Source organism: Mobula hypostoma, chromosome 8 (assembly GCF_963921235.1).
Source record: "Mobula hypostoma chromosome 8, sMobHyp1.1, whole genome shotgun sequence".
NCBI lineage: Eukaryota > Metazoa > Chordata > Chondrichthyes > Myliobatiformes > Myliobatidae > Mobula > Mobula hypostoma.
This window is the reverse complement of record NC_086104.1, coordinates 89848159-89860670: the sequence shown is the minus strand read 5'-3', so window position 1 is coordinate 89860670 and position 12512 is coordinate 89848159. Positions and strand designations below refer to the sequence as shown.

Here is a 12512-nt window from a genome sequence, read left to right as displayed (position 1 = left end):
TTTCTGACTAAAAAAGAAGCAGTATTAGTGTTCCAATAAAATATTTTTAATAAAGCATGCAGTTATGCAGCTAATTTAGGTCTTGCCACGGATTGTTATGTTTTCTATGTAGGTTCAGTTAAATCACGGGCTTGTTATTGCATAAAAAATGCCAGTCATGGGACTGCTTCAGAATTATCTAATTAACTCAGCTATTTGAAGGCAAAATCTGACTCCTCTGAATTGATTCATGAGATGTTGACAATCTTGAATTTGGACCATAAAGCCCATATGACATGTGAGCAGAATTAGGCCATTCGGCCCTTTGAGTCTGCTCCACCATGGCTGATGTATTATCAACTCAACCCCATTTTCTTGTCTTCCCCCTGTAAGCTTCAGCTTATGAGGCTAATATTGAAAATCTAAGCAACTTTGATCTAAGCAGCTTTGTGTCAAAATATCTGAACTCAAATTAAAACTGACAGTTTGAACAATCTGTGGTATTGGTATGGATTACACCCTTTCCCCAGGAACAGCACTGATCACATGTCCAGAATCTGAGCTCAGTCTGACCATAAAAATGTTATGAAAACCACATTTGAGGTCTTCTAAAATGTGTATTTGAGAGGGTGTTTTACCAAGTCATTGTTAAGTTATGGAAAAGGTACGTCAGCCTAGTTTGTCCACTAGAGGAGAGGCATGCAGTTTACTGATTCACCCAAGTTCTGTCAGTCTTGTTCTTCCAGGTATGTCAGAAGCCAGGTGAAGTTACCACCACCTAGCCCCATTTGTGGGTCTGCTCTTCCAGATTTGCCAAGGCAGTTACTCACTTAACAATGCCCTTCCAGAGCACCAGTGATTATATACTGCATTTTGCATCAAATTTATTCATTGTGTTTCTTCCACCGTCTAACTCTAGATGGGTGGAGGTCGAGGAAGGTGCAGGACAGTACTTGAGAACCTACCATATCGGCATGCACAGGGCAAGGACAAAAACCCTTCTACCCTGTGGGATATTGGTATCCAGTTGGGGTTCTTGCAACACTCCAGACTTTCTACGTTTGTGTCTGTACCCTGAATCCTCAAACTAGCCATAAGAGCAGAAGGAGATTGAAATGCAGGCCAAGAAGCATTTGTGGAGAGAGAAAAGGTTGATGTTTTGGATTGATAACCTTTCATCAAAGCTGACCAGATTTCACGTCATGTGTAAAATTTGGTTACATGAAAGTGTTGGTTTCAATATTGAAAGCTAGAGTAAGTCTCGTTGGAAGAGGAGATGATGCTTGTTGAGTTTATGCTGACCTCTGTCTTTAGTATTACTAAATGCAATACTGTTCTAGTACAGCCCAGAGTTGTTGTCAACTTGGTAACAGGCCACTGGGAGTTGAGGGATTCAGCAAAGCAGTCAGCTAATCTGTGGAAGGGAGATCACGTTGTTCACACCAAACGCTTTGGTGAGTTTGAAACTCACGTCCTGTGGAATCTTTCAATTGGTCAATAAATGTTCTGTTAAGAATGACATGCATTTCAATTCCACTTCGTTTATAAAGTAACTTACTCTGTTTTTGGTTGGTACAGGGAGTTAGTGGTGCACTGGCTGTCCTAATGAAAGATGCAATCAAGCCAACATTGATGCAAACTCTAGAGGTAAGAGCGCACAGTTTCTAAACCACAACCCAGAGTTAAAGAAGGTTGCATTAATCTCCAGGTACTCCAGAGAGATCAAGTGCCAATGAAGTACTTCTAATTATAAGATAGGAATTGAAGTTCCACAGGAAAAATATATCTTCATCTGGATCATGCTGATTTATTCAGAATGGCTGCCTACCGTAGGAGGGCACTTGTACTTCTCTAGCTCTGAGCAGTGTTCCCTCTAAGGTATGCACGTGCACACATCTTTTGCTACTAGTGCCCAAAGGCAGGTTAAGTTTTCTTTCATTATCAAACACAATCACATTTCGTTTTCTGATTTCTGATGCAGATGGTGTTGACAATGTGGAATTTGTAATAATTTGTCTGCAAATTTTAGAATTTTTTTTGAAGGAATTTGACATAGTGAATCAACAATTTCAAGGAAGCAAATGGCATGAAGTGCAAAGGAACTGCCAGTTCATTTAAAATGGAATGGGTTATGATCCTTGGAATACCTTCAAGTTTACTTCCACTTAAAAATTCAGTGCACGCATGTTGTTGTCACTGGGCAAAAAACTGCTCGGCACAAGAATTTTGCGCACACTGGTCGTTATAAATTAAGGGTAACATTAACTCTAACAACAGTTTCTTTTTGACATTTGGACTTTCAATCTGATAACCCTTGGCAGTGTGGCTTTGCTGGAGTGCGATTCCTCCAAGTTATTTCAAGTTAACGTCTGATACTGAGAATTTGAGCTACAATGAGGGATGTATTAAAGAAAATAACCACAGATAATTAAAAGAAAGGACTATGAAATTAAGAGAGAGAAATTTTTGATAGGGTGTTGGAGACAAATTCTCAATGATCTCACTATCTCTTTTATTTCACCTGAGGCTTTAAGTGGAAATCTTCTGACAGTATAGTATTCCTTTAGTCCAGCTCTGAGGCTCCACTTGGATAACGTTTACATACGCTTAAACTATGAAACTCCAACTTCAAGGAGACAGTGCTTTCCCTGGGCATGGTGATTCCTGCTGTGATGCACAGGGATGGAAGGAAATCAATCGGTCTTCACCCCGGTAGAACTATAGCTCAATTCTGTATGCTTGTTATCCAAGCAATATTGCAGTTCTGGGAAAGGTCAAGAAAAGTCTATTTATGCTCCTATTAATAAATATATAGCAACTTGTCTATTGTCTATTGGATTTAAATTAATAGCTTCTCTGTCTCTGGAACCTGATATCTTTATGTTTGCATCTTCTTGGTATTTGTGTTTTTTTTGTGCTTTGTGATTGAACAGCAGTGTCTGGGAACTTCGGACTGTGACACTTTCATCTCCTCGTCCCACCATGATAGTGCAAGGATTGTTTGTGTTTTTGCAGATGGAGCTTGAGGGGCTAAAGGAACAGGTGGCAAGTTTTGGGCAATTCTTAAAATCAAGGTCACTGTTGTTCATTTAAAAAGTAATTTGTGTATTAAATAAACTTGAGGGGAAAATATTAAAGCTTCGTGTTGAAAGGAAATAAAGGAGAAGGGAACATTTGGGTTATCAGCTGGACCAGAACACGTGCGGCTTCCAAAGCCACTCTCACTGCTCTCTGCTGCCAGCCCAGGAATTGATGCTGAGAAGGGCTGAAGGTGAATAGATGGAGAAGTGGAGCCAACATGGAGGATGTGATGGAAAACGAAAGGACGGCTGTTCCCATGATGTGGTACATCAGATGAAGTCAGCTTGTAAATACTTTTGCAGCTTCAACCTGTTCTACAAAAGAAGCCTGAAGGTTTGGGAATGGTTAACTCCCCATATTGACTCTGTTTCCTTAGTCGAGTTAATATCAGCTCTCAATGATCGGGATCAGTTCTGCTGAAAGGGTCTATGAAACTGATTGACTGGGAACTCTTAACTATCAATTTGCAGATAATGATAGTCAACCAAACAGCCACAGCTTGCAAGAGGCATAACTTCACTGTAGAATTCACAATTTCTGTACAGCTGCTTTTAACAGGTTGGAATGCAAAGTTAATGGGTAGAGGGGTCAGCAGTGGAAAGGGTGAGCAGTTTCAAGTACTTGGGTGTCAACATCTTGGGCCCAACATTGATGCAATTACAAAGAAGGCATGACAGCGACTGTATTTCATTAGGAGATTGAGGAGACCTGTTATGTCACCAAAGATGCTCACAAATTTCTACAGATGTACCATAGAGAGCATTCGAACTGTTTGAATCACCTTCTGGTATGGAAGAGCTGCTGCACAGGATTGGAAAAAGCTGCAGAAAGTTGTAAACTCAGTCAGCTTCATCATGGGCACTAGCCTCTTTTTTTGAGGCATCACCTTTTGGCACGAGGACACCTTCAAAAGTGGGTGCCTCAGAAAGGCAGCTTCCATCATTTAGGACCCCCATTACCCAGGATTTGCCCTCTTCTCATTGCCACCATCAAGAAGGAGATAAAGCAGCTGAAGACACATAATCTGAACAGCTTCTTCCCCATCACCATCAGATTTCTGAATGGGCAATGAGTCCATGAACACCACCTCACTTTTTTTTGTCTCTTTTTGCACTACTTACTTAATAAATTTGTGTGTGTGTGTATATATATATAGTGCCTATAAAAAGTGTTCACTTTCCCTTGGAAGTTTTAATGTTTTATTGTTTTACAACTTTGAATTGTAGTGAATTCAGTTAGGATTTTTTGACACATCACCAGAAAAAGACTTTGTCAAAGTGAAGATAGATCCCTACAAACTGATCTAAATTAATTACACATAAGTGTTCACCCTCTTAACTTGACCTACCAAATTATCACTAGTGCAGCCAATTGGTCTTAGAAGCTAATTAATTAAATAGAGATTAATGTGTGCAGTCAAGGTGGTTCAATTGATTGTAGTAAAAATACACCAGTATTTGGAAGGTCCAATTGCTGGTGAGTCAGTATTCTGGCAAAAACTACACAATGAAGACAAAAGAACACTAAGCAACTACAAAAAGGTTATTGAAAAACAGAAGTCAGGGGTTGGATACAAGAATATTTCCAAGTCACTGAACATCCCTTGGAGTACAGTTAAGTCAATCATCAAGAAATGGAAAGAATATGGCACAGCTGTAAATCTGCCCAGAGCAGGCTGTCCTCAAAAACTGAGTGACCGTGCAAGAAGGGAACTCATGAGGGAGGCCACCAGGAGACCTATGACAACTCTGGAGGAGCTACAAGCTTCAGTGGCTGAGATGGGAGAGACTGTGCATACAACATCTGTTGCCCGGGTGCTTCACCAGTCGCAGCCTTATGGGAGAGTGGCAAAGAGAAAGCCACTGTTGGGGGGGAAAAACTCACATGAAATCTCGGCTAGAGTTTGCCAGAGGCATGTGGGAGACTCTGAAGTCAGCTGGAAGAAGGTCCTATGATCTGATAAAAACCAAAATGGAGCTTTTTGGCCATCAGACTGAACACTGTGTTTGATGTAAGCCAAACACCACACAGCAAAAAAAGCATCCCTACCAGAAAGCGTGTTGATGGCTTCATGATGCTGTGGGATGCTTCACTGTACCAGGTCCTGGAAGGCTTCTGAAGGTAGAGGGTAAGATGAATGCAGCAAAATAGAGGGAAATCCTGGAGGAAAACCTTATGCAGTCTGCAAAAGAACTACAACTTGGGCGAAGATCTATTTTCCAGCAAGACAATGACCCTAAGCATAATGCCAAAGCTACACAGGAATGGCTTAAAAACAACAAAGTTAATGTCCTGGAGTGGCCAAGTCAGAGTCCAGATCTCAATCCAGTTGAGAATTTGAGGCTGGATTTGAAAAGGGCTGTTCAGTCACAGTCCCCTTGAAATCTGACTGAGCATGAGCAGTTTTGTAAAGAATTGAGAAAGATTACAGTGCCCGGATGTGGAAAGCTGGCAGAGACCTATCCAGACAGACCGAAGGCTGTAATTGCATCTTCTAAATACTGACATAAAGGGGGTAAATACTAATACAATCATTTATATTGTGTTTTATATTTGTAATGAATTTAGATCACTTCATAGTGATTTGTTTTCAGTTTGACACAAAATAGTAATTTTCTGTTGATCAGTGTAAAAAAAAAAGCCAAATTAAATCCATTGTGACTCAATGACTTAATGTAGAACAATAAAACATGAAAACTTCCAGGGGGAGGGGAGGGGTGAGTGCTTTTTAGTGTGTGTGTGTGTGTGTGTGTGTGTATGTATGTATTGGTGTGCATGTGCGTAAAAATAAAATAAGTTGTAATTTATCTTCCATTTTATTATTATGTATTGCAATGCACTGCTGCTGCAAAATAACAAATTTCGTGCCACATGCCAGTGATATTAAACCTGATTCAGATTTCCATCGTCACTGGGTAAGCCAATTTGATTCTTCCCTTGCCTGTGAGGTCTTAAAGTTTGGTGAGAAAGCTGCCTGTTCAAAATAGTTTCCTGTAGATGGATGAAAGGAACACATTCACAAATTGCTAGAATTAGTTGTGGAAATCCAAATGTTGTTTAGGTCTTGAGTGCAACTGCAATGTTAACTGCATTGCTCCGTAAATGGATCTGATACAAAATACGTTTGTAGATCAAGAGGCACTGCAGAAAGTGAAAATAGTGTTCTCGTGCCACAAGTGAGACTAACACCGGCAAAGACTGAACTGCTGAACTGGTAAGGGTTTCTCTCCCCCGCCCTCCCACCCCCGAAACGAGAAACCTGTGAAATATCTTGAATTTCTGTAGCGTAAAAGCACATTTCAATACTGTAAAATTGAAAAACTACTTCTCCCAAGACGACAGCATTTATCATCTGTTCTGGTATTGTCCAGTGTGATCTGGTGGTGGTATCTGATCTAAGATTTCATCAAATGTCTTGAAAGTGTTTTTCCATCTTGAGGGTGCTGCTGTCATAGCAGCATCTACTAGCTTTCCATTTTAGCTTTTGAAAGCAACTGTGCAGCAGTTTTGAATTCTAATTGATGTTGCATGTGCTGATTGACTATTGGAAGTTGTGTAGCTGTTTATGTGAACTGTTAATGAGGTTTACTGTGTTTCAGATTGGGAGGGAGAATTGGAAATAGTTCCTTTAATGTTGCTGCCAATACTGGATTTTTAAAAAAATAGTCTTTTATTCCTTTCTTATCTGCTACAGGGAACCCCAGTGTTTGTACATGCTGGGCCCTTTGCAAACATCGCACACGGCAATTCTTCAGTTTTGGCTGACAAGTTGGCACTGAAGCTGGTTGGCAAAGAGGGTTTTGTGGGTGAGTAAGCTGTTTTATCTCAAGCTTGATGCTGACCCAACAGACATTGAGCCACTGCGTGCAGAGAACTGGGAGGTCCCCCATTCTGGACCTAAAGTGGGCCTGAATTGTTCCTGTTGCTGATCAGTTCTCGGCTCCTATCACAATTTCTCAAGACAAAGCAGTCTGTGACTGCATTCAACAAGACCTAGATATGTTCTAGCTGGATTTAAAAACAGCATGCCTGTTTCTCTAGTGATGGCCAGTAATTGGCATGGAGACAGAATTTAACTATCTCCCCTTGATATTCAATAATATTAGTATTTCTGAGTTCACTGGTCAGGTAATCTACATTGCCTGAAAATTAACTTTAGCTTGCCATGTAAATACTGTACCTGTAACAGGTCACGGTGAGAATCTGAGAAAATAATTTGCTCTTCATTTTCCCAAGGCCTTCCATGATCTGTAAGCCATAGACTGGTGGAACAGTTCCCACTTGCCACATCTAAAGGTTACATTATTTGGAACAATATGTCATAACTTTTTGCATTCTTATTGGTGGATGGCTCCAGTGAATGCCACCTAAAGGTGGCACGTTGTTTGCAACTTCACAGCTCCAGAAGTACAAGTTCAATACCACACCTGCTGCTACTTGTGTGAAGTTTACAACATTTCCTCTGTAGCTGCCTGTGTTTCCCTATTCCCCCACCTCCCCACCGTGCTCCAGTTTTTTTTTCCCACATCCCAAAGACCTGCAGTCTGTAGGTTAATTAGCCACCGTAAGTTATCACTAGTGTGTTGAGTGTGGGGAGATTACAAGCATGGTAGGGTTAGTGTAAATGGGTGTTTGATAGTCAACATAGATATGGGATGGATAGGCGATCCTACATCTCTCCATTTCACAAACTTATGGTATTTTCAACAACACTGCAAGTCTCACTGCTTATGGTGACAAAAGCAGCAAATGCTTGCGGATGCCATTTCCAGGTTACCCACCGGCCTGCCGAATATTGTGTTGCTGTTCCATTGTAGTTACTGGGGTTAAGTCTCGTTTGATCCTGATGCAGCAGCAGCACCTGCAGTACTTTAAGGAATCAGAATCAGAACCAGGTTTATTATCATCGGCATGTGATGTGACATTTGTTACCAGTTCAATGCAATACATAATCTAGCAGAGAGAGAAAAATATAATAATAAATAAAACAAAACATAATAATAAACAAGTAAATCAATAACATATATTGAATAGATTATTAAAAAATATGCAAAAACCCCAGAAATACTGTATATTTAAAAAAAAGTGGGGTAGTGTCCAAAGCTTCAAAGTCCATTCAGGAATTGGGTGGCAGAGGGGAAGAATCTGTTCCTGAGTCGCTGAGTGTGTGCCTTCAGGCTTCTGTACCTCCTACCTGATGATAACAGTGAGAAAAGGGCATGCCCTGGGTGCTGGTGGTCTTTAATAATGGACACTGCCTTTCTGAGACACCACTTCCTAAAGATGTCCTGGGTGCTTTGTAGGCTAGTACCCAAGATGGAGCTGACTAGATTTATAACCTTCTGCAGCTTCTTTTGGTCCTGTGCAGTAGCCCCTCCATACCAGACAGTGATGCAACCTGTCAGAATGCTCTCCACTGTACAACTATAGAAGTGTTTGAGTGTATTTGTTGGCATGCTAAATCGCTTCAAACTCCTAATAATGTATAGCCGCTGTCTTGCCTTCTTTATGACTACATCAGTGTATTGGGACCAGGTTAGATCCTCAGAGATCTTGACACCCAGGAACTTGAAGCTGCTCACTCTCTCCACTTCTGACCCCTCTGAGGATTGGTATGTTCATGGATTCATAAACCATTCAGAAATCTGATGACCAAGAGGAAGAAGCAGATCCTAAAAACACTTAGTGTACGTCTTCAGTCTCCTGTACCACCTCCCTGAGGGTAATAGTGAGAAGAGGGCATGTCCTGGATGGACCTTAATGATGGATGCCACCTTCTTGAGGCATTGCCTTTTGAAGATGTCCTCGATGGTGTGGAGGCTTGTGTCCATGATGGGGCTAGCTAACTTACAACCCTCTGCAGCCTCTTCCAGTCGTGCATTGGCGCTTCCATACCGAACAGTGAAGAAGTAATTCAGAATGCTTTCCACTGTACATCTGTAGAAATTTGTGAGAGCCTTTGCTCATGTCCCAAATCTCAAACTCCTAAGTGTGTAGATTTAGAGCAGAAATTAACAGACTGAAAAGTAAAGCAGAAACATTAGTTGTGAAAGGGTCAAATCAGATAAAGGCAGTTCCCTGTCCTTTGTTAACTTTCAGGAAAAGCATTTCCAGGACAGGGAGGATGTAGTGTGCAGATGTTTTGAAAGGAAGCTCAACATATGTCTTCCGCTTTTCCTTGTCAACAAATGACTTCATCAGTTAACCAGTTCCTCTACAAGTGGGAGCTACTTTATGGACATCTGTGCATGGAGGAACACAATCCTGCCTACTTGAGTGAAAGTGTGTTTGCCTGTCACACAGGGAGCTGCTCATGTGAAAATATCACTGGCACTGGATCATTTGCAAGAGTTAGTGGCAAGGCAACGGTTGAATCTGATCAACTGCCATGAGTTGGAAGGTCATATACGTGTTGTCTAGGATGAAGGCTTTGGGTTCAAAATGTACTCCTGGGACTTGTGCTCATAGTTTAGGATAATACCTCGGTGCAACACCAGGAGGAGAGTGGTTTGCCCTGTTAAAGATGCTCTCTTTTGAATGGGACATTGATGTGAGACATTTTCTTATTTTTGAGCTGGAAGCAAAGACCCAACGACGAGCAGGATACTCCAGCGTTTTGGCCAAGACTTGCCTGACAACTGTATATTAAGGCAATATTTTAATAGTTTCACAGAATCCAGTGTTGTTATAATACAGGAGGCCATTTGATCCATTGAGTGCATGCCAGCTCTTAGCGGAGCAATCTCATCAGTCCCTTTCCCCGTACCCTCTTATAGCCTTGGAAATTATCCTTCCTTGAGGACTGATTCAAGAATTCTTAGAAGGTACTGATTCAATTTTCAGCCCTCTTGCAGGCAGTGAACTCTGGATCCTAAGTACTGGGTGTGGAAATGTTCTCCCATTACATTCCAAAAACCATACACCTGTATGAACAATCAATCTCCTGGAGGAAGGCAACATCAGTGGTATGTGGAAAGAATAGTTGGTGATTCAGGTCAAAACCAACACAGGGTTTCAACAAGAAATATCAACAATTCTTGTCACCCCTCCCCCCCCTTCGCTACAGATGCTACTTGACACGCCGACTTGCTCCAGTAGATTGTTGCTGCAGATTCCAGCATCTGCTGTCTCCTTACACCATTGATCATGGTCCTGATCTCATCTGCTAGTGAATCAGATCTGTAATCACTGACCTGTGTCATGTAATTTGTAGTTTTGTGGCAGCAATACAGTGCAAGACATTTTTTAAGTATTACTATGTTGCAATTAAATAAATAAACAGCGTGTAACAGAAATAGCGAGGTAGCATGCATGGCTTCAATGAGTCAGTCATATTGTATAGAGATGGGCTTTTTGGCCCATCATGTCCATTTTGACTAATGTACTTGTATACACTAGTTGCATCTTCTTGTATATACTAATTCCATATATTTGTATATACATTTGGTGCATAGCCTTTCATGCCTTTTACATCAATTCTGTTGCTCCAAGTGAAGCTACAACAGCTACCCATTGTAGCTGAAATCCCTCTTCCGTGGAGCTCTTACTCTAAATATTTTTGTTAATTATTGTGCATGGCCTTGGATGTTTGCATTCCTCCTGGTGACTGAATGTGGATGCAGTGTTCCAGTAGTGGAGCTCATTGTTTTCTTTTGCTGCAGCAGTACAGTGCAATGCATAAAATTACTACAGTATTGTGCAAAAGTCATAGGCACTCCAGCTATACCTAAGACTTTTGCACCGTACTGAGTTTAGAGTGAGTTTGTGTAAATGCAGTGCTTGAAGTTGGTACGTAATGTAGAGTCAGCTGCTACAATATACAAGCAAAGTTACTCATGTCTGAAAGGAAATGTAGTAATAATGAGGAGATATCCGTTTTTCTGTCCGGTTATTTGAAGTGCAGTTTTGAGTTTAAAGTGTGGTGCATTTGTGAAAGTTCACTTTCAGTTGATGTGCTCATGTATGTGTTTCCTTTGGAATCGTGCAGGCCGGTTCCCTCTTTGTGTTCCGTGTGTTGAAAAGCATTCATTCAAGCAACATCCTGCCACGTTTCTCTAGAATTATTTTCCATCTATTTCCTCAGTACCTTTAGGAACAAAGTAAATAATCCTCTGTGTTTCTCCTTGGCACCTGACAAGTGCAAAGTACAGTTGATTTGTTTAACTGTTGCTGAAATGCTTGCTGTTATACATTTCTCACTTTTTATAAACCTGCAAATTGTGAGCTGTATCTCTGTGCTCATTGCCAAGAATGCATCTCAAAGAAAGATGCAGGTACTTTTTGGTCAAAGATTTGATGGAGGTATGCAAAATTATGAGGGGTATAGGTAGAATAAATGAAAGCAAGTTTTTTTTCCACTAAGGCTGAGTAAGACGAGAGCTAGTGGTCATGGGTTAAAGGTGAAGGGTGAAATGTTTAAGGGGAACTTCTTTACTCAGTGTGGTGAGAGTGCGGAACGAGCTGCCAGCGGAAGTGGTGGATGTGGGTTCCATTTCAACATTTAAGAGATTTGGATAACTAGATGGATGGGAGGGGTATGATCCAGGAATGGGTTGATGGGACTCTGCAGAATAATATATTGGCACGGACTAGATGGGTTGGAAGGCCTGATTATGTGCTGTGGTGCTCTACGACTATGATCATGGCACAACTTCGGCTCTCAGTTTTCAAGGGAGGGAAGTAGGTGTGCAGCAAATAGGGCTGGGTGGGGTGGTGCTGAAAGATAGCAATCAGGGTGTGTGTACGTGTGCGTGTACGTACACACATATATAAATTCATTGTCCATTCAGAAGTCTGATAGTCGGGGAAAAAGCTGTTCCGAAAATGTTCAGTGTATGTCTTCGTGCTCCTGTACCACCTCATTGATGGTAGCAATGAGAAGAGGGGCATGACCTGAATGATGGCGATCTTTAATGATGGATGCCACCTTTTTGAGGCATCCTCGATGCAGTGGAGGCTAGTGCCATTAAAGGAGCTGGCTGAGTTCACAATTTCCTGCAGCTATTTCCGGTCCTGTGCAGTGTCATTAAATAATGAATTAAAAAATACAAGCTTCCATATACCCATGCTTGTTGATGGCAGATTACATAGATTGGTGGGGGTGGGGGGGGGTAGGCAAAAAAAGCTTACAAAGTAGTGATAGAGTGACTGTGTGATACTTTAATTCAGTGATGATGCACTTTGTCCATAATGGAGAGAAGTTCGGAGGTTAGAGGAGTGTTTGTAGACTAGAATGCTGTAACCCAGAGTAAAACAAAAAATGCTGGGGGAGGAAATCTTGCAGCAGACATGTTGAGTAGTGTTTGGACCACAATGGGTCCATCAGAATGTTTTTAACCCAGGCTATGAGAAAACATCTTACAATGTAGACGTTAATTCCCTGGATTACAGATGGTTGATTATTTTTAGGACACAGTGGGATGTCTGGAAGCCTTGTTCACTGGTGCAGCAAG

At 41.3% G+C, this 12512-nt stretch overlaps 1 protein-coding gene across 1 annotated transcript in view; it reads left to right on the top strand.

The window, feature by feature from the left end:
- Positions 1-12512, top strand: part of mthfd1l (methylenetetrahydrofolate dehydrogenase (NADP+ dependent) 1 like) — a 160891-nt gene that overhangs the window by 74335 nt on the left and 74044 nt on the right. The window contains exons 19-20 of the mRNA XM_063056298.1: positions 1558-1626; positions 6755-6866. Coding sequence (XP_062912368.1) covers positions 1558-1626; positions 6755-6866 — 181 coding nt within the window. The remainder of the gene's footprint in view (positions 1-1557; positions 1627-6754; positions 6867-12512) is intronic.